Below are 23977 nucleotides of genomic sequence, written 5' to 3'. Positions count from 1 at the left end.
CAGTTCCAGTAACCTATTCAGTTTGGGTCACCAATGTTACATATACATTCAATGGAAAGGTTTCACATGGATTCCAAGCATAAATTGGCGAAAAATACTTGAAGTGAATGCTTTACAGTCCAAGTAATTAAACGGCGAAGCTTATTGACAATCATAACTCGTAACGGGGAAAGTATAACTACAGGATACGAAGAGAAAGTGAAATGTAAAGATAAATAGAATAGAAGGAAGAATTTCAAAAGCTTAAGTAATAAGCACTTAAAAGATAAATTTAAACAGACAATTAGAGACAAAAAAATTGGAGTTGTGCAAAATACACCTGCTATATTCTAGAGGGAAATTTAGTTTTGGAGGAATAGGTTCTTTGAGGCCCAGGCAACGCTTTCTCATTCCAGATTTCTTTAAGCTTATTTTGAATGAAACCAACCCCGGATTTTTAATCGGGTTTCCATGGTGAAGACGCAAAGTTCAGTTCTAACCAGGTTTAGTGCAATACAAGTATACTACTCGGAAAATAAATTTAAAACTTTTAACCAATATGCATGCTGTATGATGTGCATCTTCTGTGATATTCTTATGTATTACAAAATGTACAGCACAAAATAGCCCGACTGGTTCATGGGTTTATTAATGCTCCCCACGAACCTTCACTGTTTTATCCAACAAATCTTTGATTCCTTTCTCACCACCTAGCATTCCCTTGAATGCAATTTTGCTATCCGCTCCTCATGGTAGAGAATTCTACATTTAAGCAACTGGCTGGGTAAGGAAAATCTGCCTGAATTCCCCAGTGGATTTATTAGTGTCACAACCTTATATTTTAGGCTCTTCATTTTGGTTACCTCCACAATTAGAAACAGCATCTCCATGCCTATCCTTACAAGCAGCTTTGTAATATTAAAGGTCTTCAGAAAGTCATCCCTCAGCCTTGGGGACAATGATTTACCAATATTTCACCCAAAAACTCAAAAGTGCTCTTGCCACATTTCAAATAACCAAATGCAATAATTGTACTTTGAGAAATTTATTGCATTCAAGTGGTTGTGGCAGGCAAATTACATACTCGTCATCACTGGATGTCTTTGAAATTCAACAACTTGCATTCATATAGCATTTTAACAAAATAAAATATATTTTTATTCAAACAAGATTTTCATTATATCAAAAAACAAATCCCAACCCCATACTATACCTAAAACACACCCACTCAATCCCCTGATCCCCAAGACTAAAACATGTGCATGTGATTCGCTGGACTCCTCGAGCACCGCTCACACCTATTCTTCACGCCCAAGAACCCACTTATACCCACCCTAGTCATGTGCGCCGTATTCACCACTTTGAACTGGATCATGCTCAACCTCACACGAAGTTGACTCTGTGAAGAGCCTAACTCCACACCGCCCCCAAGACCAACCCAGCTCACCCTCCTACTTCCTCCAACGGTGCCTGCTGCATCGCCAACATCTGCCCACAGACACCCAAGATCTTACTCTCCCCTAGCTTGGCCAAGGACTGGCCCCTTCCATAAGCAAAAGTGATGGTACAAAGGTAACTGAAGGAAGCTTCTTGCATAAAACAAAATTGTTTATATCTAAACATTCCCACTCGGGAGCTGGAACTTCGCAAGCAACTCATCTAGGCCAGCAAACTTACTCTTCAAAAACATGTCACTACACCTCCAACTCCTTCCTGTCCCATGCCCTAAACAATGAACCCAAGCCAGTCGGCACACGAATGAAATGAAATGAAAATTGCTTATTGTCACGAGTAACAATTAAGTTACTGTGAAAAGCCCTATGGTTCCTGCAGATCGAAGCCAGCAGTCACGTGGAACCCAGTTTAAAGTGCACATGAACAGATTCCAAATCCTCATAGTGGCTATCACCACTGGACTCAGAGAATCTAGCCGGACGGCACGGTAGCACAGCGGTCAGCATTGTTGCTTCACAGCTCCAGGGTCCCAGGTTCAATTCCCGGCTTGGGTCACCATGTGCAGAGTCTGCACGTTCTCCCAGTATCTGCATGGGTTTCCTCCGGGTGCTCCGGTTTTCTTCCACAGTCCAAAGATGTGCAGGTTAGGTGGATTGGCCATCCTAAATTCCACTACGTGCCCAACAAGGTTAAGGATTACAGGGTTAGGGTGGAGATGCAGACTTAAGTCGGGTGCTTTTTCAAGAGCCGATGCAGACTCGATGGGCCGAATAGCCTCCTTCTATGCTGTAAATTTTATGATTCTATGAAAACGGGAGTGGTGCAGTGACAGGGCCCTCAGACTTGACCCTATGCACTAAACCTCCTCTATCCGCCCCAAATAGAGTCCGGGTCCTTGAACCACCCCTGGACCTGATCAATATTTGCCGCCCAACAGTAACATAACAGATTAGGTAGTGCCAACCCCGACTGCCTATCCCTTTGCAAAAACATCCTATGAACCCAAGCAGTCTTACCAGCCAAAACAAAAGCAGATATCAATTTATTAACCCTGCAAAAGGAAGCCATGGGAGACACTGGAACTAAAACCTCAGGAGAACATCCATCGTCTCCTGTAGAAAAACCACATTCGCTTTCAAATTTCTCAGGTGTGCAATCACCCGCAAAGTTTATAAATGAGCCATTTAACCCTCACATTCCAGGTTATAAACACAGGAGGCCTTTGAGGCCCACTGCCCACCTGCCTGCCCCCCACCTACCCCCACACACACCCAGGATCAGCATATCCACCTTGTGAGGCAATCCAGAAGTGCCGTAACCTACACCCGCTCTGAGCCCACCCAAGGTGGCCACCACTCTCCCCCATTAAGCCAGTCAAAAAACAAAGGCACACTCACCATCTGCAGACCCTCCAGCACTCCACCTCCCAGCCCTACTAAGAACCAAAAAGCCAAACAACCAAAGCCGCTCCCCCACCTCTGTCCCCAAACCCAAACACAACCGAAACAAAAAGCCTAAGCTCATTAGTCCCCCAAACATAATAAGCAGCAGTCATCTCCCCTTCTTTGCTTCCGTTAACTAGCTATACTGCTAGCAGGGTAACCCCGCACAGGGTAGAAATCAATGTCAACTCAGCAGTATATTAACGATCAGCCCCACCCCGTCCCATGCCAAACTTTAATACAAAACAATTGTGGAAAATCAACATCCAACCATGCCTCCACAAAAGAAAACCTCCAACTGTACAGTAGAAAACCCCAGCTTCGCCCAGAAAAAACACCCAGCAACAAGCTCAGACACAACTGCAAGCCATTCCCCACACTACAAAAATCCCACAAAAAAATAGACATTAAAATTTACTTAACAATGGGCAAGCAACAAACTCCATAGTCCTTATGCAATTTAGTTCACCAGGTCATGCTTCTTGACAAACTCATTTGCATCCTTTAGCGCAAAGTAATAGCCTCTGTCCGTGAAAGCCAAACCTCACGTTGCTCTTGTACAGTGTGCCCTTGCCCTTATTAAACATCTTCTCACCAGCTCTGTCCCAACATCTTGGTTTACTTTGATGGCATGGCCCTCCCATCTGCAATCTCGATAGTCCTTCGCCCACCTCACATCGCGCTCCTTATCCAGGATCGATGAAATCTGACTATGATCACCTGTGGTGGCTCCCCAGATCTGGGCTTCTGCCTCAGCGACCAATGGGCCTGTTCAAATTCAGGAGGGATCGGAAAGACCCCATCCCCCACCAACCTTCCAAACATCTTAGACATATAGTCTCGGCCCTCCAGCAGCCCAATGAATCTTCAGTTTTGGCGTCTGGAGCAGTTCTCCAGATAGTCAACCTTGGCCTTTAGCACTCTTATGCTCCTCAGCCAAAACACCAGCTCTGCCTCCGGGGAGACAATCCAATCACTATGGTCAGAGAGTACAACCTTCATCTTCTCTATCGTCGCCCCTTGTACCTCTACTGGCCGATCTATCTGGTCCATGGCCGTGCAAATTAGGGCCGAAGCCCTCTCCAGATCCTCAGTAATCGCCTGCTGCTGTTTCTTCAATTCACCAGTCAAGAAGCTGACCAACATCTCAGTTGACCACTGAGGGGCCAATGTCACAGCAGAAGCCTCCGCCATGTTCTCCCCTGCTGAGGCTCGAGGAACTTTGGAATCTGACGACGATCCCTTGCCTGACTTTTGCCTTGTGTTACATCTACCGGACATTACTCTTATAACGGGATTGTATTCCACCAAATTACACCAATTTCTTTGCCCCCCCCCCCAAAAAAATCGCCCATAAACCAGGCAAAAAAGGCCAAAAATAAAGTATCCTAGTGGGAGCCACACTGCCGCCAGTGAAAGTCCAACAAAATAAAAATACTCCAAACTGCTTCACAGAGAATCAGAGAAATACTAACACCACACCAACGGATGATATATCAGGACATGCGGCCAAACACTTGGTTAACGAGAAGTTTTAATCAGCATTTTGAACCCAATCATTTACACAAAGCTGAACTGTAATGTAACAGGGATGCTAACTGCATTTACTTCAAAAAAATAAATAAATTTAGAGTACCCAATTAATTTTTTCCAATTAAGGGGCAATTTAGTGTGGCCAATCCACCTAGCCTGCACATCTTTGGGTTGTGGGGGCGAAACCCACGCAAACACGGGGAGAACGTGCAAACTCCACACAGGCAGTGACCTAGAGCCGGGATTGAACCTGGGACCTCAATGTCGTGAGGCGGCAGTGCTAACCACTGCTCGACCGTGCTGCCCCTAACTGCATTTACTGATTTTGGAATGCAGGTCATGCATCATACAGTTTTTTTGTGCGAGGAGGAAAAAGCAGCAACCAAACATCAATACAAATGATATAGCTCAATTTAGGAGTAGCTAACAAATAATGCAGAGGATATTCCGGATACATCGTATTTTTACCTGTTCCACTGGCATGGTTAAAAGTCGGAGTTGTTTGAAGAGGTTTTAGAGAGTTTATCTGCATGGACTTTTGCCCACTTGAACTTGTAGAAACATTCGAAACAGATGAATTCACTGGAGAGGGATTAGAGCTGATATTTGGAATTGCTCTACCAGTAGCAACTGATCTTAATTGAGAAAGTCCTGCTCTTACAGACTGTGGCGTAATTCCTGTGAATGAAGGAGAAAAATCTTACTCAAGGGTAAAATAACTATAAAGTACTGAACTATACACATCAAACAACACTAATTTTGTCCTTTTTAAATGGAGTGCTCTATTTAATGTTAGCAATTCCATTTTCAAGCCAGTTAGCCCTTTCACATTCACAACCAATGTACAGAACACCCTGGCTTGATTATGTTTCATTTGTACAATTTGCATTCAATGCTTGTTCACATTTTAGTTTTGAATAACTTTTCCTAAACATATTCTACAGTGCCTCTGTGATTATTGGTTACATGTTTCATAATGAACCATGAAACACAAATAAGCAATATCTCCTGAATTTTCCCCAACCAGCCAGAATTCATAGCGTATGTTTTGCATAAAAATGTGGGAAAATGCTATTCGCACATTTTGTGGATTAAGAGGATGTTGAATAAAGTACAAGGCGCACTGGTGTCAATTTAAGTGCAAACAAATTATTTTGGAGGTCTCAGCCAAAACTGGAGGTGAGCAAATAGCTAAGCTTCTATTGTGTATATAACTTATTTAGATTATCTGCCAAGTTCTCATGATGGTACAGCAATTCGATCTTTTTTTTAAATTTTGGAAATTAATAATACTATATTGTTTAATATGTAGCCCAGTTTTGGAACTGTATAAGCAATAAATCAATTTGTAGCAAGGCTTTAAACGGACAGTTTCCTTTGCCCACACAGATTATAAACAGAAGAATGCCAAAAGGGAATCCAGCTGCTCAATCAACATTTGACCAAGACTCTCTCCAAAGATCCTATTTTCTTTGTGCATCATGCTGTTGTCAGCCCGAGGACTTTGCATACAGTGAAACCAATTCTGAATAACTGATCTTCAAGTATCCAACCTATCCAACTGTAAATATCAGAACAGCATGTCAGCAGGAAATAATTAAGATACACAATTATTGTTTTTAGCACCAGTCTACTTCCTTGTAAAAAAAAAACTTCTCGCCAACTGCATTAGTTCTCATAGCCTTCTTCACAAATATTGTTGCGGACAAACAAGACTGTGGCTGCGTTTTTTAAAGGAAAATATATGTGAGAACAAAACAAAAAATGGTTAAATCCTAAATGGGACTAGGGTAAAATCCTGGACTAGATGGTTATTGAAGTGGAGCAGAAGCTTCGTCTGAGAGTGTCATTTGGAAAGCCTGGTCTGGATTTTGGAACGCAAACCACCAAAGGAAAGCGTTATTATGAAAGAAGACTTTAGAGTACGTTTCTGGCAGTGGAGCGTAGAAGCTCTCACGTGACAATCGTTGCGGTGGGTGGGTGGGGTTTGATTCTGAAGAGACAGCCACAAACATTCACTTGGGGTTCAGAGGGGAGAGGGTATTTGCCCACAGTCATCGTGTGTGCTTAAAAGGTACTTTGCGTTGAACTTCTGGTGGGGGACATGGACTCAGAGGTCACCTACAGGGCAGCTCAGGTTCGAAGGCATTGGTTTGGGCACTTTATACCTGTTAGCGGGGTAGTCCCGGGGTAGATGCGGAAGGTGTAGAAGAGGTGGCTCTCCCCAAGATTGGCATGTCCACTGGCTATCAGGCTCGGCAAAAGACAGTTAAAGACATGGCTAAGGAGTTGGAGGGGACTTGTGGCACAGCAAACATTTACAGAAAGATCTCCATCAGTGGGAAAGCTCCAGATGATGGCCTTCTTCAAGGAGGAATTTCGCCAGCAAATGAAGGAGATGCGAGGAGACTGATCGAAGTCAATTCAGGGAGCAGTAGCTGGACCGAGTGGAGAAGTGCCTCGAGGCACAAGGGGCAACGATATTAGAGGTGGAGAAGGCAGTGTCCAACCACGGCGATCGGATCTTTGGAGGTGGAGGTAGGGATCCTGGGGCATCCATGCACGTCGTTGCAGGTGATGGTGAAGCAGGAAGGAGGACATGTCAAGGCGGCAGAACTTGCCAAATGTGGGTCTGCTGAGGGTGTGGAAGGAACGAGCGCCACAAAGTGTGTGTTGAGATGCAGGCCGGGCTGGTGGAGGAAAAGGTGCTAGACAAGGCCCCAGAGGCAGACCACTTTGGGTCACATTCGACGGCCAGGATTTCTACTACCAGATGCCAGAGGAGAGAAATGGCTTTATAAGGGACCATAAACTCGGAGGAGAACTGAGAATTGGTGAGACGGAGGAGCTAAATCCATGGAGGTTGGGTGTTATGGTTGTTTCATGTTGCCAGATGGTGGAAATCGTTTGGGGGTGTTGCAAGTTTGTAAGGGGGTGATTACACCCTCTCCCTCCCGCTGTTTGTGGGTTTTTTTGTGGAAGGAAGTGATTTATGATTTGGAGTGTTTTTCTTTATGGGTAAGGGGTGCATGCGTTGGGGCTCTTTAGGTGGGATTGCCTGTTAGGTTGGTAAGGGACTGGTTGCACAGCCAAAGGAGGGACCGGTGGGGGAAGGGGTGCATGGTGGGGGGGACCTTTGAGCGGGAGTTGTCATGCAAGCAAGTAATGCTACACTCCTTCTCGCATGTGTACAAGGTGTACTCTAGAAATTATTCCTTTGTGGTGAGTCGGGCGGTGCTGATGGGAGGTGGTGGGGGCGGAGTACGCGGGAATTGTGGTTTCAGATCACGCACCACATTGGCAGAAGCCGGAATGGAGGCTAAATTCGGGTCTCTTGGCAGATAAGGGGTTTTGCGGAAAAGGTGAGGCTGAAAATTGCAGATTACGTGAAGCTTAATCAGAATGGGGAGATGTTGGCGGCCATGTTTTGGAAGGCGTTGAAGGCAGTGGTCCAAGAGAAGATTATCTTGTTCAAGTCGCAATGGGACAGGAGGAGGTGGAGGGAGGAGCATGGGTAGCTGCTGGACGAGGTAGTCGATCTGGACAGGAGATACTCGGGGACTCCCGTTGTTGACACAGGGGAAGAATTTGCAGAGGATGTTTGATAAGTTGATGACTGGAAAGGCGGTGTGGCAGTTACAGAGGGCGAGGGGGGTGCAGTACGGAGAGAAGGCAAGCTGCATGCTGGCCCACCAACTACAGAGGCAGGCGGTCTCCAGGGAAATTCTATGGGTGTGGACAGAGAAGTGGGAGGTGATGTCAGAGGCGGGAAAGTGGTGTTCAGGGGTACAAGAGAAATTGCATAGGGCCCAGCCTGGTGGAGAGGAAGGGGATCTGGGGCAGTTTTTGGAAGGGTTGAAATTCCCACTGTTGTAGGAGCCACTGGGGCCAAGGGATGTGATAGATAGCATCGGGGGAATGCAGTAGGGGAAGGCCCTGGGGCTGGATGGAGTTTTGCATGGTGTTGTATCAGAGTTTGTACCTCATTTGTTGGGGATGTTTTGTGAGGCTTTGAAGAAGGGGGAGTTGCTGGAGACGCTGACGCAGGCGTCGATAACACTAATCCCGAAGAAGGGGAAGGATCCACTGGAGTGTTGGACACGCAACTGCATTTTGTCATTGAATATAGACGTGAAAGTACTGGCTAAGGTATTGGTGGAGAGGATAGAGGGATGTGTGCCAGGGGTGGTTTAGGAGGATCAAGTGGATTTTGTAAAGAGTCGTCAGCTCTCTAACAATATCAGGAGGCTGTTAAATGTGGTTATGACTCAGTCAGCGGGTGGGCAACGGAGGTTTTTGTTTCTATGGATGCAGAGAAGGCCTTCGATCGGATGGAATGGAGGTACTTATTTGAAATTTTGGGAAGGTTTGGGTTGAAGTTTATGGCGTGGGTACATTTGCAGTATGTGTCCGCAGTGGCAAGTGTGCGTACACCAAGTTTTGGGCTGCAGGGGAACGAGACAGGGGTGTCAACTGTTGCCACTGCTGTTTGTGTTGGCGATCAAGCCCTTGACGATGGCCCTTCGGGAGTGGCAGGGCATTGTGAGGGGGAGCAGGAAGCACCAGGTGCCGTTATATGCGGACGACCTATTGTTTGTATTGGAAAGTATGGGTAGGTTTATGGGACTACTGGAGAGGTTTGGGGCCTTCTCCAGGTATAAACTAAATGTCGGGAAGAGTGAAGTGTTTCTGGTGAATGCGGTGGGGAGGGAGGACAATTTGGAGGTGTTGCCGTTTAAGGTAGCTGGCGAGAGGTTTAGACATTTGAGGATTCAGGTGACGCGCGAATGGACACAGATGGAATTTGAGATAATTTAGTGGAGGAGGTGAAGGAGATTTTAAGAGGTGGGATACGTTGCACCTGACATTAACAGGGAGGGTGCAGGTAATAAAGATGAATTGTTTAGATTCATCTATAAAGATGATTTTTTTGCCAGACCTTCCCAATCTTTTTCCCTAAGGTCTCCTTCTGAAGGCTGGAGACAGTGATTTCGGAGTTAATATGGGCAGTGAAAGTGCAGAGGGTAAAGGCAGCTCTGTTGCAGAGGCAGAGTCAGAAAGGGGGGTTAGCGCTCTCGAACCTACTGCACTACCATTGAGCGGCGAAGGGAACGCAGTCTGAGGGCCATGGTGATGGCTCCACTGCTGTTAGCCCCGGGGAAGTAAATGGGGAGCCCGGTGGTGCAATTGACGGTCAGGGTGTGGAATCAGATGAGGAGACATATTATGTTGGAGGGGATGTCAATATTCATGCCTGTGTGTGGGAACCACAGGTTCAAGCCGGGAGAGATGGATGGGATGTATGGAAAATGGAGGGAGGTGGGGTTGGAGAGGGTTAGGGACTTGTACTCGGAAGGGAAATTTGCCTTGGAAAGGGTCCAGTGGAGGTTCACAAGAATGGTCCCAGGAATGAAGAGCTTGTCGTATGAGGAACGGTTGAGGACTCTGGGTCTGTACTCGTTGGAGTTTAGAAGGAGGGGGATCTTATTGAAACTTACAGGATACTGCGAGGCCTGGATCGAGTGGACATGGAGAGGTTGTTTCCATTAGAAGGAAAAAATAGAACCAGAGGGCACGATCTCAGACTAAAGGGACGATCCTTTAAACAGAGATGAGGAGGAATTTCTTCAGTCAGAGGGTGGTGAATCTGTGGAACTCTTTGCTGCAGAAGGCTGTGGAGGCCAAATCACTGGGTTTCTTTAAAACAGAGATAGATAGGTTCTTGATTGATAAGGGGATCAGGGGTTATGGAGAAATGGCAGGAGAATGGGGATGAGAAAAATATCAGCCATGATTGGATAAAAAGCAAATTACTAGATGCTGGAATCTGAAACGAACAGGAAAATGCTGGAAAATCTCAGCAAGTCTGGCAGCATCTGTAGGGAGAGAAAAGAGCTAAAGTTTCGAGTCCGATGACTCTTCGTCAAAGCAAACAGACAGAGACTGTGGGGTGAGAATGAAAGATGAGTCATAGCCACAGAAACCCAGGGAAACCGGGTGCTAATGGTCACAGGTACGAAGGGGAAAGAGTGTTAATGGCAGTCCCCAGAGAGGACAAAAGATGTGAAAGGTCAAACAGCAGGGTCAATCAGCCATGATTGAATGGCGGAGCAGACACAATGGGTCGAGTGGCCTAATTCTGCTCCTATGTCTTTTGGGGTCTGGATCAGTTGCGGGAGAAGTTTGACTCTATTGGAGCAATTGCTGCTCCCAGATGAGTTGGGAGAGGGGAGCACTGGAGATATTTACATGTGGTTGGGGACACAAGTGGTGAAAATCAAGAACAAATGGGAGGAGAGTTGGGGGACAAAAATAGGCTGGAACTGTGGTTCGAGGCAATGCAGAGGGTGAACTCAACCTCTTCCTGCGCGAGGATGAGCTTGATTCAGTATGGGGTGCACATGACTCAGGCGAGGATGAGTGGGTTCTTCCAGGGGATGGCCGATGAGTGAGAGAAGTGTGGGCAGGGCCAGCAAATCATGAACAGATGTTCTGGGGTTGCCAGAAGCTTGAGGAGAGATACTGGGAGGCGGTGTTCGGGACATTACCTAAGACAGTGGCTTGGAGGTCAGGCCGGACCCAATGGTGGCGGTTTGTGGGGTATCGGAAGTGTCTGGGCTTCTGGAGGGGAGGGGGGTCAATATTGTGGCCTTCGCTTCTCTAATTGTCCGGCGAAAGATCTTGCTAAATTGTCGGTTGGGTACATTGCCGGGGGTGGCAGCTCGGCTGGGAGACTTGTATGACTTTCTCCCGCTGGAGAAGATTAAGTTCAAGTTGAGCAGTCAGCGGAGGGCTTTGCAATGCGATAGTGGTTCTTCATAACACTGTTTGAGGAATTGTTTTTTGTAGTGCGGGGAATAAAGGGAGAAAACTGTACAAACTGTGGACTGTGATTATATGGAGTGTGTATTTAAAATGTTATTGTTTGTACATGTTTGGAATAAAGTACATTATTTTAAAAAAGGTACTTTGTGTAAATGAGACCACAGTTAAATTGTACTTTGTAATCCATGTAAATCGCAAAGACCTATGTGCAACTGGGGGGGGGGGGGGGTTTAAACACCGTATTGTATCATAATTCAATTTTTCCATGCTTAATAAATGTTTTTCTTGTTGTTAAAACTAATTAGGGTCGTGTGACTCTGCTCCTCCATGTTTTATAAACAAAAAGTTACGGTTTTTTGAGCCAGGGTTCCATTCTGGGATCTTTCCGTCCAGATATATCCACTGGGATTTTAACAAAAGTTATGAAAAGTGGCTAAAAGAGGAATTTGACAACCAATTAGTGGTGTCATATAATATTATTTAAAGCCCACTCAAGGTTAATTGATTGATAAAAAGATCTGCTTTAAAAACAAAGACACTGCAGGAAATTGTGTGTTAGGGAGATTTCAATATTAAACATTGAATTGGACAGTCATGAAATAAATAATACAGGTTTCATACAGAAATGTAACTAATCTGCTTCTAAGAACAACAAAATGTACTAATAATTCATTTTCATTTGGCCAGAAAAATCATCCCATATTCAAAGGTCAAATACATCCCCATCCTTAAGTGACTTCATATCAGTGTATAAGCGGGTGAGTTCCACTTTAAAAAATAGTTCAAGTGAACGTCCGGTGGCTGCCATGAACGTCCGCTAGACGGCTGTGTACCTGGTGGCTCCTGCGCAGGGTAACTTCTTTTCACTCCATAGATCCCAATCGGACCTTTAAACATGGCCCCGATTCTTGCTGTTAACCAATTCAAGGTCCTGAATGCAGACGGCCAAGAATGATGGCAAAATAAAGCTGCTGCAGGCAGTCCGCGAGGCACTGGAGGGTGCAGTTGAAGGTTCGATGGCGACAGATTCGGAGTCAGCACTTCCGACCCAATTCTCCACAGCTCAGCTGGTGACTTTTAACAGCTCAATTCCAAATACAGAGGTTGGAAACCACTGAAGATCTGGAGAGGGCTATTCATCCGATTAAGGCAGCAGTGGAGAGAGCCGAGAAGTGACTAGAGGCTCATGGTGCGTCATTATAGAAAATGGAGCAGTCCACGCCAACCAGGAAAACTGGCTGGTCTTGGTGGAAGCAGAGCTTTCCTTGATGGCTGACAGCTACAAAAAAGTTACGTGACAAGTTTGACGAGTTGGAGAATCGCGAGCGTTGGCAAATATCCAAATAGTTGGTCCAAATAGTCTGCCTGAGGGATTAGTGTGCTCACAATACTTGGAGCACATCGCACAGATGCTGCAGAAGCTGGTACATGATAAGGTTTTCAGCCACCCTCTCGAGATTGTTCGTGCGCACAGAGCGCTAAGGAGAAAGTCGAAGGCGGGCGAGCAACTAAGGACAATGATGGTGCAACTGTACCGTTTCCTGGACAGGGAAAATATTTTGAGATGGGCCAGGCAGGCAAAGAAGAACCCGTGGGAGGGAAGTGTAATCAAAACACACCCCAATCGGGGTAGGGGACTGGCTAAACGGCAAGTCGGATTCAACAAAGTCAAAGTGGTCCTGCATAAGGGAGGTGTGAGATTTGGAATGTTGTATCCGGCTCCTTTGTGGATCACCTTCCGTAACCAGGAGAACTTTTTAGACACTCAGAGGAGGTGGGCAAGTTTCTTCGTGACCAGGGGATTGGGAATCTGCAAATATGTTGCAATATGGTTGTTCTGTGCTGTTGATTATATTGTTGATAGCTCTGTTGGTGTGCATTTCTGTATCTTTGTTATGTTCTTCTCTCTATCATTCTCCTTCCTGTTTTCTTTTTACTGAGGTGTGCCTGATGTTCTGGGTTGGTAGAGATGCGGAAGATGGGAGAATGGTTATTTTTGATTGGGTCGGAGTGATCTGCGGATTCAGGGTAGTTGCTGGGGCCACCGTACTGGTGTGAGAACCAGTAAACGGAAGGGGTGTGGGGCGAGGTAGCGTGAGGAGGGTAGGGTTTTGAATATTTCTTATTTTTGGTTCAACGAATAATACCGCACAGGAACAGGCCTTTGGCCCTCCAAGTCTGTACCGGTCATGATACCACATGGCCAAAACCCTCAGCATGTCCTAGTGCCGTATCCCTCTATACCCATCCTATGCATGTATTTGTCGAGATGTCTTTTGAATGCCGTTAATGTATCTGCTTCCACAACCTCCCCTGGCAGCGCGTTCCAGGCACTCACCACCCTCTGTGTAAAAAACCTGCCTCACACATCTCCTCTAAACTTTGCCCCATGGACCTTAAACCTATGCCCCCTAGTGACTGAACACGCCACCCTGGGAAAGAGTGCATGCCCATCCACGAACTTACTCATCAGACCAGTCTCATTTTCTTCCAAATCGTTTATATATACTACAAACAGAGGCCCCAGCGCCTTTCCCTATGGAAACTAGTCACAACCTTCCATTCAGAAAAACACCCTTCTACTGCTCCCTCTGTCTTCTGTGACTGAGCCAGTTCTGCATCCATCTTGCCACCTCACCTATGATCCCGTGTGACTTCACCTTTTGTGCCAGTCTGCCATGAGGTGCCTTGTCAAAGGCCTTACTGAAGTTCATGTAAACAACATCCACCGCCCTTCCCATATCAATCATCTTTGTCACCTTCTCAAATAACTCAAATCAGGTAAGTGAGGCATGACCTCCCCTTCACAAAACCATGCCATCTATCGCAAATAAGTCCATTTGTTTCTAAATGGGTATAAGTCCTGTCCCTGAGAATTCTCTCCAATAATTTATCTACTACATACGCAAGGCTCACTGGCCTATAGTTTCCAGGATTATCCCTGCCACATTTCTTAAATTGCAGTACCTCATTAGCTATTCTCTAGTCCTCTGGAACCTTACCTGTAGCCAAAGAGGATACCAAGATGTCAATCAAGGCCCCAGCAATTTCCTCCCTTGCTTCCCTCAGTATTCTGGGGTAAATCCCATTTGGCACAGGAGACATATCTACCTTAATTTCTTTTAAAACACCCAATACCTCCTCCTTTTGATGTCAATATGACCCAGACTATCTGCACACCCTATCCGAGAATCATCTTCCACAAAGTCCTTTTCTTTGGTGAACACTGATGCAAAGTACTCATTTAGTACCTCGGCCATTTCTTCTGGCTCAACACAGATTCTCCCCACTGTCCTCAAGTGGTCCAATCCTTTCCCTGGCCACCCTCTTGCTTTTCACGTATGCATAAAAAGCTTTGGGATTCACCTTAATCCTACTTGTCAAGGACTTTTCATGACCCCTCTTAGACCTCCTAATTTCCCGCTTAAGTACCTTCCTATTTTATATTCCTCAAGGGTTTAGTCTGTCCCCACCCTCCTAGTCCGTACAAAAGCCTCCTTTTTTTGTTGTTGAAGAGGTTCACAATATCCCTCGTTATCCAAGGCTCCCTAAACTCCCCATACTTATCCTTCGTTCTCTCAGGAACATGGCTTTCCTGAATCCTAATCAACTGTCGCTTGAAAGACTCCCACTTCAGTTTGAGAGGGGGTAGGTCAGGGTACAGGGAAGCTGAGTTGTGAGTAATGTCAGGGCACTGAGATATAGAGGTTAGTGGCAGTGAATGCTTCACAGGGGACCAAAGAGGCGCTACTTGACAACCTGGGCTAATTGGCTCAAACAAATATATGGCCGATTACCCTGGGGGATAGGTAACCTGGAATGTCTGGGGCCTAAATGGACTTGTTAAAAGGTTGCACATATTTGGACATCTGAAGAACCAGAGGGCGGACCGGATGTTTCTCCATTAAAAAATGGCGAACTGGATAAGACTGAGATGGGAGTGGGTTGGTCAGGTCGACCACCCAGTATTTTACATGAAGACGAGCAGGGTGGCTGTGTTAATAAGTAAGAGGGTGTCTTTCTGAATGAAGAAGTTCATTGCTGATCAGAGTGGAAGATTTGTGCTGGTGAGTGGGTTGGTGGTTGGAGGGTTCCCCAGTAGTACTGTGCAATGGATATATGGGAGGGTTTCAACACAGTTTTGGACCTGGAGCTGGATCGTTCATGTTCTACATCCGGGTGGATATCAGCGATGGCTGGGGATCTGTCAAGATTTATGCAGTTTATGGGTGGTGTGGATCTATGGTGTTTTGAGAGACCTAAGACTGGAGTTTTATTTCTTGTCACATGTTCGCAAGTGTTATTCCCGGATAGATTATTCTGTTTCAGATAATACAAGAGTGGCGGGGAGAGTACTCAGCAATCGTGGTGTCTGACCACGCTCGGCACTGGGCGGACTTGCTGGCGGAAACAACTGAGGAAACAGATGGCTGCTAGGGAAACAGGTAGGTTGAGTGACGAGGGGGGAGAAGTGGCAATGGACGCGGCAGAGATCAATAACATTTTTGAACCTTCTATCAGAGATTATACCAATCAGAAACCACGCCAGGGGATGAACTGAGACAACAATTTTTGGATGGATTAGAGTTTTCGATGGTAGATTAGGTGAGGACTCACGGTTGGTCTACGGGAGGTGTTGGGATGTGAGAGATTGATGCAGTCAAGGAAGGCCTTGGCTCCGGAGGCATTCTCAGGCAAATTTTACAAACGCTTTGGCATGTTGTTGGGTCTGTTAAATGGTGCGGATGTACAACGAAGCACTGGAGAGGGGTGTTCTCCACTCACATTGTAACAAGTCTCCAATTTCCTGATCCCAAAAAAACAGGACAAAGATCTGGTACAATGTGGATCTTATCGTCTGCTTTCACTCCTAAATGTGGATGCAAAGCTCCTGGCTGCACATACTGAGGAGTGTGTGCCGGATGTGGTTGGAGAGGAAGACCAAACCAAGTTCTTAAAAGGCAGATTATTAATGAGCAATATATAGAGGCAATTCAACGTATTCATGATATCCGCAGGAGGAAGCGAGATGGAGGTTGTGGTGTCAACGAATGCAGAGAAGGCATTCGACCGAGTGGAATGGGTGTACTCGTTTGACATTTTGGAACGATTTGGGTTCGGACAGGGATTCATGGACTGGGTTAGACTGTTGTTAAAGCCCCGAAAGCAAGCATCTCCACTAATGGAGTTAACTCTGAGCATTTTAATCCAAAGGAACCATTTGACAAAATTCTGGGGATTCGGAGTGAGTTTGGCTCCTTCTCCGGATACAAGCTCAGTACGACAAAGAGCAAGACGTTCCTCATTGGCTCAGAAGAGATGTTTGAGTGGGCTCCCATTGCGCTTGGCAAGAAAGCGCTTGCGTTATCTGGGGATTCAGGTGGCACGGGACTGGGCCCAGCTTTACAAGTTAAATCTGGCAGGTTTAGTGGAGGGTATGAAAGATGGGACAGGTTGCTGCTATCTCTGTCCGGGAGAATCCAGACAATAAAAAGGTTCCTTTTTGTATTTCAGAATTTTCCAATCTTTTTGCCCAAATCTTTTTTCAGAAAGGTTAATAGGCTTATTCTGAGCTTTGTGTGGGCGATGAGAATTCCCCGTATTGAGAAAGTTTATCTAGAGAGGGGTAAACAGGGTGGTGGCTTGGCTCTCCCGAACTTTCAGAGTTACTACAGGGCTACCAATACTGTCATGGTCCGGAAATGGATGCGAGATAAAGGGTCGGTGTGATGCAGGTTGGAGGAGGCCTCGTGCAGAGAGACCTCCTTCAGGGCACTGGCATCAACTCCTTTACCATCCTCACTGAGTAGGTACTCAACTAATCCAGTGGTAGTTTTAACTGTGGGGAATCAGTGCCGGCTACATTTTGGCTTGGAGGGCATATATAGAGGCCCGATCTGTGGTAACCATAGATTTGTCCCAGCGAGATTGGATGCCAGGTTTAAGGAGTGGAGCTGTTTGGGGATCAAATGCTTCGAGGACCTGTTTCTGGGTGGAGAATTTGCGGACCTGTTTTAGTTGACAAAGGCTTCTCAACTGCCCAGCGGTAATGAGTTCATATCCCTCCAAATAAGGGCCTTTTTGAGTAAGGAGGTGGGTTTGTTCCCAATGTTGCCGCCCTCGGGTTTACAGGACAGCCTCATCTCGGAGGACTATTTTGGGGATGGCAAGATTTTTGATGTGTACGCTGAGTTGGCCAGGTAGGAGAATGTTTCGATGGTGGCAATGTGGCAAAAACAGGAGAAGGAATTGGGAGGCACGGTGCAAGATTGGATTTGGGAAAAAGCACTGCGCAGGATTAATGCATCCTCGTTGTGTGCTAGACTTAGTCTTATTCAGCTTAAAGTTATACACAGAGCATATATGACGTCGGCACAGCTGAATAGATTCTTTCCAGAAGTGGCCGATCAGTGTGAATGATGTGCCAGGTCCCATGTTCTGGTCCTGTCCAAAATTAATGGGGTTCTGGGAGGCAGTCATGGATGTATTGTCTCAGGTAGTGGGAATGGTGATCTCGCCTTCTCCACGAGCAGCTATTTTTGGAATTTCTGAAGATGCGAGTGTCTTGGTGGGGAAAGAGGCCAATGTTGTGGTTTTCGCCTCCCTGTTAGCCCGGAGGAGAATTTTGCTAAACTGCCGGTCCTCGGACCCACCAAGTATCGTGCCTTGGGTGCGAGAACTTGCTGAGTTTCTTCATTTGGAGAGAATTAAGCTTGCAGAGGTATAGATGAGAAGTTCTTCATCAGGTGATGCTGTTCATCGACTTTTTCCAAGAAGTATTAGAATGCCAGCCAGTGGGTATAGCAACTGTTGGTTACAATTTCCTGGGTTGTAGTTGGCGTATTTCTATACATGGGGGTTCCTGCTGTGTTGTATTGCTATTGTGTTATGTGCATTGTTAATGCATTGGGAATTGTTCAATATTGTTTTGTTTTATTGATTGGTCCTGTTTTTGTATTTTCTGGATATACCTTCTGTTTTCCTTGTTTTAAAAAATATTTCAAATTTCAAGTTAAAGATCCTCCTACCCTCCCATGCTTATCAAACTGCATCAACAAATATTTTGAGATCAAGAAATAAAATAGCAATGGTGAAATAGAAAATGGTTAATTGCAATGGGGGCAGTAATGAGTGAAATGTACAGTGGTTAGCATTGCTGCCTCATGGCACCGAGGTCCCAGGTTCAATCCCAGCTCTGGGTCACTGTCCGTGTGGAGTTTGCACATTCTCCCAGTATTTGCGTGGGTTTCACCCCCACAACCTAAAGATGTGCAGGGTAGGTGGATTGGCCACGCTAAATTGCCACTTAATTGGAAGAAATGAATTGGGTACTCTAAATTTATGGGGGGGAAAAGTAATGAGTGAAACATTGCAGCCATCTAATTTGAATTCTGCGTAGCTCACATGATTTAAGAGGCATCTTGACAAATACATGAATAGGATGGAAATAGAGGGATACGGACCCAGGAAGTGTAGAAGATTTTAGTTTAGACGGGCAGTATGGTTGGCACGGGCTTGGAGGGCCGAAGGGCCTGTTCCTGTGCTGTACTTTTCTTTGTTCTATTCACAAACATTGTAAAGCAATAATTTTCAAACTTTCTCCCCCCCGGAAGCCACTTTTGCCAAACGGTTGACCCTGGGACCCACGCCGGCTGACCTTGGAGACACACGCCACTTTTGATTACCTTAAATACAAAAGGATACTCTGCTTGAGCCTCACAATCTCACTCCAAATCAGGTTCACAGGACGAGAGGGCAATGTGCCTATCGTGCAAATTCCAGCCAGTTCTTTTGTGCAGTCTTCACCGTTTGGAAAACGGAAAATCCAACCTTGTACATGTAGGTTGCCGTGAAGGGCAGGAGCAACAAAATGCTTGTTTTCCTCAGTACTGGTTACTCTTGGGAGATGCTACTCCAGAATGCTGCCAGCCTCATGGGCTTTTGGCATGTTTTTAATATGTGGTACAGGTCAGGTACAGCAGCTTTGTCTTTACATTTGCAGTCAGCTCTATGTTAATAACTGACTTTGACGTCTCAAGCACAAAATTATTTTTCACACATCACTTCACATTCAAAATCTGAAACTTCTCTCATTTTCCAGCGTATAACCCTCATGTCTAACACACTTGCCAGCATCCTTATTTGCATTGGCACAACTGACAAAACCATAACTCAAGAAATCATCTTTCTACTCTTTGTTCCCGAATTAAGTTTCTTCTTTGTAGGCTACTTGGTGACTTGTGGACTGGTCCACATTCAAGGCCGCGGCAGCTAACCTGGACGAGTACGCAACCACCGTCACAGACTTCATCAGTAAGTGTGTCGAGGACTGTGTACCAAAGAAGGCAATACAGGTATCCCCAATCGGAAACCATGCCTCAACCAAAAGGTTCAGTCCCTGCTGAAGTTCCGGTCGGAGGCGTTCAAATCTGACGACCCTGACCAATATAAGAAATCCAGGTACGACGGAAGGAACGCCATCAGGGATGCAAAAAGACAATACCGCATCAAACTAGAGTCCCAGGCCAACAATACTAACCCATGACGACTATTAGGGCCGACACAAGATCACAGGCGATAAAGCAAGGCCAGGTGGAATATCTGGGGCTGGAGCATCCCTACCCCATGATCTGAACAAGTTCTATGCCCGCTTTGAGCAGTCAGCCAATGTATCAGTGCCACCCGCCTCAACAGCCCTGGACACACCCATACCCACGATTACAGCCTCAGGAGCTAAGAGCTGCCTTCTTGAAAGTGATTCCGCGGAAAGCAATGCACCCCGACGGAGTCCCTGGGCGAGACTCACGCTTGCGCAGACCAGTTGGCAAGTGTATTCGCAGATATCTTCACCACCTCACTCCTTCGCTCTGAGGTGAACCACCTCCTTCAAGAAGACCACCATAATACGAGTACCAAAGAAGGTAGCCTGCCTCAACGACTACCGACCGGTGGACCTGGCGTCTGTTATCATTAAATGCTTCGAGCAGCTGGTCATGAGACGGATCACAGCCAGCCTCCCAGATGGTCTTGATCCACTGCAGTTTGCCTATCACCGCAACCGGTCCACAGCAGATGCTATCTTCCTGGCTCTACAATCAACACTCAAACACCTCGGCAACAAGGACATCTATGTAAGACTGCTGTTCCTGGACTACAGCTCCGCCTTCAACACCACGATGCCAACAAGACTAATAACCAAACTCCGCAATCTTGGACTTGACCCCTCGGTGTACAGCTGGATCCTCGGCTTCCTCACAAACAGACCGCAATCTGTCAAGATAGGCAACAGCACCTCCTCCACAATGGTTCTCAACACTGGAGACCCGCAAGGATGTGGGCTTAGTCCTCTACTGTACTCCCTATACACACGACTATGTGGCAAGATTTAACTCCAACTCAATATACAAGTTTGCGGATGATACAACTGTGGTGGGCCGTGTCTTAAACAACGACGAATCAGACTACAGGAGGAAGATAAATCACTTGGTTGCAAGGTGTGCCGAAAACAACCTCTCTCTAAATGTTGGAAAGACCAAGGAACTGATCATCGACTTCAGGAAGCGTAGCACGACACACACTCCCGTCTACATCAATGGCTCCGAAGTGGAGATGGTCGATAGCTTTAAGTTCCTGGGGGTCACCACCACCACCAGTCTGTCCTGGTCTACTCACATTGATGCAACAGTCAAGATAGCCCAACAACGTTTCTACTTCCTACGGAAGCTAAAGAAATTTGGCATGTCGGGTTCCGGTTGCGGCAATGCGGAGCTAAGCCACACGTTCGGCAGCTCCCGCCAGGAACGGACTTTTGGGCTCTTTTTAGGGCCCCCAGTTATTCGACGATTCCCGACGTGGGAAGGAGTCAGCAGCAGTTCCCCATCGGTATATGACCTGGACCAGGAGTGGGGCGAGCAAGATAGCGGTGGCAGCGCCAAAGAAAAAGCGAGGGAAGAAGCACAAGATGGCGGCCGGCGGTGACCTAGAGACATGGAGGCAGCGGGCGCAGGAGCAGCAGGAGACTCTCCAGCGCTGCTTTCGGGAGCTCAAAGCGGAGCTGCGAAAGCCGTTGAAGGCTTCAATCAACAAGCTGCTGGAGACGCAGACACCCCAGGGGGTGGTAATCCGGGAGATCCGACAGCAGGCCTCTGAAAGAGAGGATGAGGCTTCAGCCCTCGCGGTAAAGGTGGAGATGCATGAGGCGCTCCATAAAAAGTGGCAGGAGCGGTTCGAGGAGATGGAGAACCGGTTGAGACGGAAAAATTTGTGGATCCTGGGCCTCCCGGAGGGGCCAAACCTGGGATCCTACGTGGTCGTCCTGCTGAATTCGCTGATGGGAGCTGGGTTCTTCCAGGGGCCCCTGGAGCTGGAGGGGGCCCACAGAATTCTGGCAAGGAGGCCCAAGCCTAATGAGCCGTCGCGGGCGGTGCTGGTGCGGTTCCACCAGTTCGTTGACCGGGAGTGTGTGCTCAGGTGGGCCAAGAAGGAGCGAAGTAGCAGGTGGGAGAACGTGGTGGTGCGGATCTACCAGGACTGGAGTGCAGAGGTGACTAAGCGGAGGGCCGGGTACAACCGGACGAAGGCGGTGCTACATAGGAAAGGAGTGAAGTTTGGCATGTTGCAGCCGGCGCGTTTGTGGGTCACCTACAAGGACCGACACTATTACTTCGAGTCCCCAGAGGAGGCGTGGGCCTTTGTGCAGGCCGAGAAGTTGGACTCAAACGGAGGGTTGGGTGCGGGGGTCTGTGTGTAACTGTGCTATTTTTCCTGAGAGGGGGGCTTCCTGTTTAATACTGGTTCGGTGTTGTTTTCAGGGCGGGTGGGGCACTGTTTTTTTGCGTGTGTTCGGTGGATGGGCTCGAGGCAGGAGGTAGACTTGCAGTGTGGGGAGCTGATGGTGGGAAGGGGGCTGGGGCCCCGCGAGGGGCTTGGGCCGACACTGGGAGCTGCCTTAGAGGAGGCGGCGTCGGGCAGGTGGAAAGCGCGGGCTTTTTCCCGCGCTGAGTGTTGATGGGGAATGGGTCGGAGCGGAGAAGCGCGGACTTTTTTTTTCCACGTGAGAGCGGGAGGGGGAGGGGGAGAGCCTGCTGGTGGACACTGAGGAGGAGGGGTAGCCCCACGATGGGAGGGGTCAGAGGAGTGGCGGGAGTTGCCAGGGTCAGCAGGAGTCAGCTGGCTTACAGGAGTACTATGGAGGGAGTAACTCGGCTAGGAGGGGTCCTAGCATTTGGGGTTTGGGGGGGGGGGACCAGGTTGCTGCTGGAATGGCCAGGGAGGATCTGGAGTATGCAGGTGGGGTTGAGATGGGGGTTTGCCGCCGTGGGGAACGGGCCGAGCGGGGGGCGCTGGCCAGTGGCAGGCAGGGGAAGGGTTATGGCTAGACGGTGGGGGAGGGGGGGCAGGGAGCCCCCTGATCCGGCTGATAACTTGGAATGTGAGGGGACTGAATGGGCCGGTCAAACGGGCCCATGTGTTTACGCACCTGAAGGGGCTGAAGGCGGACGTGGCCATGCTTCAGGAAATGCACCTGAAGGTGGCGGACCAGGTCAGACTGAGGAAGGGATGGGTAGGCCAAGTGTTTCATTCAGGGCTGGATGCAAAAAATCGGGGGTGGCGATCCTGGTGGGAAAGAGGGTGTCGTTTGAGGTGTCAAATGTGGTGGCAGACAGCGGCGGGAGGTCTGTGATGGTGAGTGGCAAGCTGCAGGGGGAGCGGGTGGTGCTGGTGAACGTATACGCCCGAACTGGGACGATTCGGGTTTTATGCAGCGCATGTTGGGCCGCATTCCAGATTTGGAGATGGGGGGCCTGATAATGGGGGGGGACTTCAATACAGTGCTGGATCCCCCATTGGATCGATCCAGTTCCAGGATGGGTAGGAGGCCAGCGGCGGTTAAGGTGTTGAGGTGGTTATTGGATCAGATGGGAGGGGTGGATCCTTGGAGGTTTGCGAGGCTGAGGGCCAAGGAGTTTTCATTCTTCTCCCATGTACATAAGGCCTATTCCCGGATCGATGTTTTTATTATGAGCAGGGGGCTGGTTTCGAGGGTGGAGGATGCCGAATATTCGGCGATTGCCATTTCGGATCTTGCCCCGCATTGGGTGGACTTCGAGCTGGGGGAGGAGAGAGACCAGCGCCCGCTCTGGCGCTTGGAGGTGGGGCTGCTGGCAGACGAGGTGGTGGGCGGGCGGGTTCGTGGTTGTATCGAGAGGTACCTAGAGGCCAATGATAATGGGGAGGTCCGAGTGGGGACGGTCTGGGAGGCATTGAAGGCGGTGATTAGAGGGGAGTTGATCTCCATCCGAGCCCATAGGGAGAGGAGAGAGAGGGGGAGAGGCTGGTGGGGGAGTTGGTGAGGGTGGATAGGAGATACGCGGAGGAGGGATTGCTCGGGGAGCGGCGTAGTCTTCAGGCCAAGTTCGACTTACTAACCACCAGAAAGGCGGAAGCTCAGTGGAGGAAGGCACAGGGAGCGGTCTATGAATATGGGGAGAAGGCGAGTCGGATGCTGGCGCATCAGCTCCGTAAGCGGGATGCGGCCAGGAAGATTGGTTGAGTTAAGGATAGGGGAGGGAATGTGGTGCGAAGGGGGGTAGATATCAATGGGGTCTTCAGGGACTTCTACGGGGAATTGTATCGGTCTGAACCCCCAGCGGAGGGGGGAGGAATGGGGCGCTTCTTGGACCAGCTGAGAATCCCGAAGGTGGAGGAGGGGCAGGTGGAGGGACTGGGGGCGCCGATTGAGC

At 47.9% G+C, this 23977-nt stretch overlaps 1 protein-coding gene across 1 annotated transcript in view; it reads right to left on the bottom strand.

Annotated features, from left to right (window-relative positions):
- The window catches only part of LOC119974514 (zinc finger protein 280D-like), a 168215-nt gene that overhangs the window by 77871 nt on the left and 66367 nt on the right, over window positions 1–23977 (bottom strand). The window contains 1 exon segment of the mRNA XM_038813454.1: window positions 4878–5087. Within this exon segment, the coding sequence (XP_038669382.1) occupies window positions 4878–5087 (210 nt within the window).

This window comes from Scyliorhinus canicula, chromosome 12 (genome assembly GCF_902713615.1).
Source record: "Scyliorhinus canicula chromosome 12, sScyCan1.1, whole genome shotgun sequence".
NCBI lineage: Eukaryota > Metazoa > Chordata > Chondrichthyes > Carcharhiniformes > Scyliorhinidae > Scyliorhinus > Scyliorhinus canicula.
This window is presented reverse-complemented; position numbering and strand designations above follow the sequence as displayed.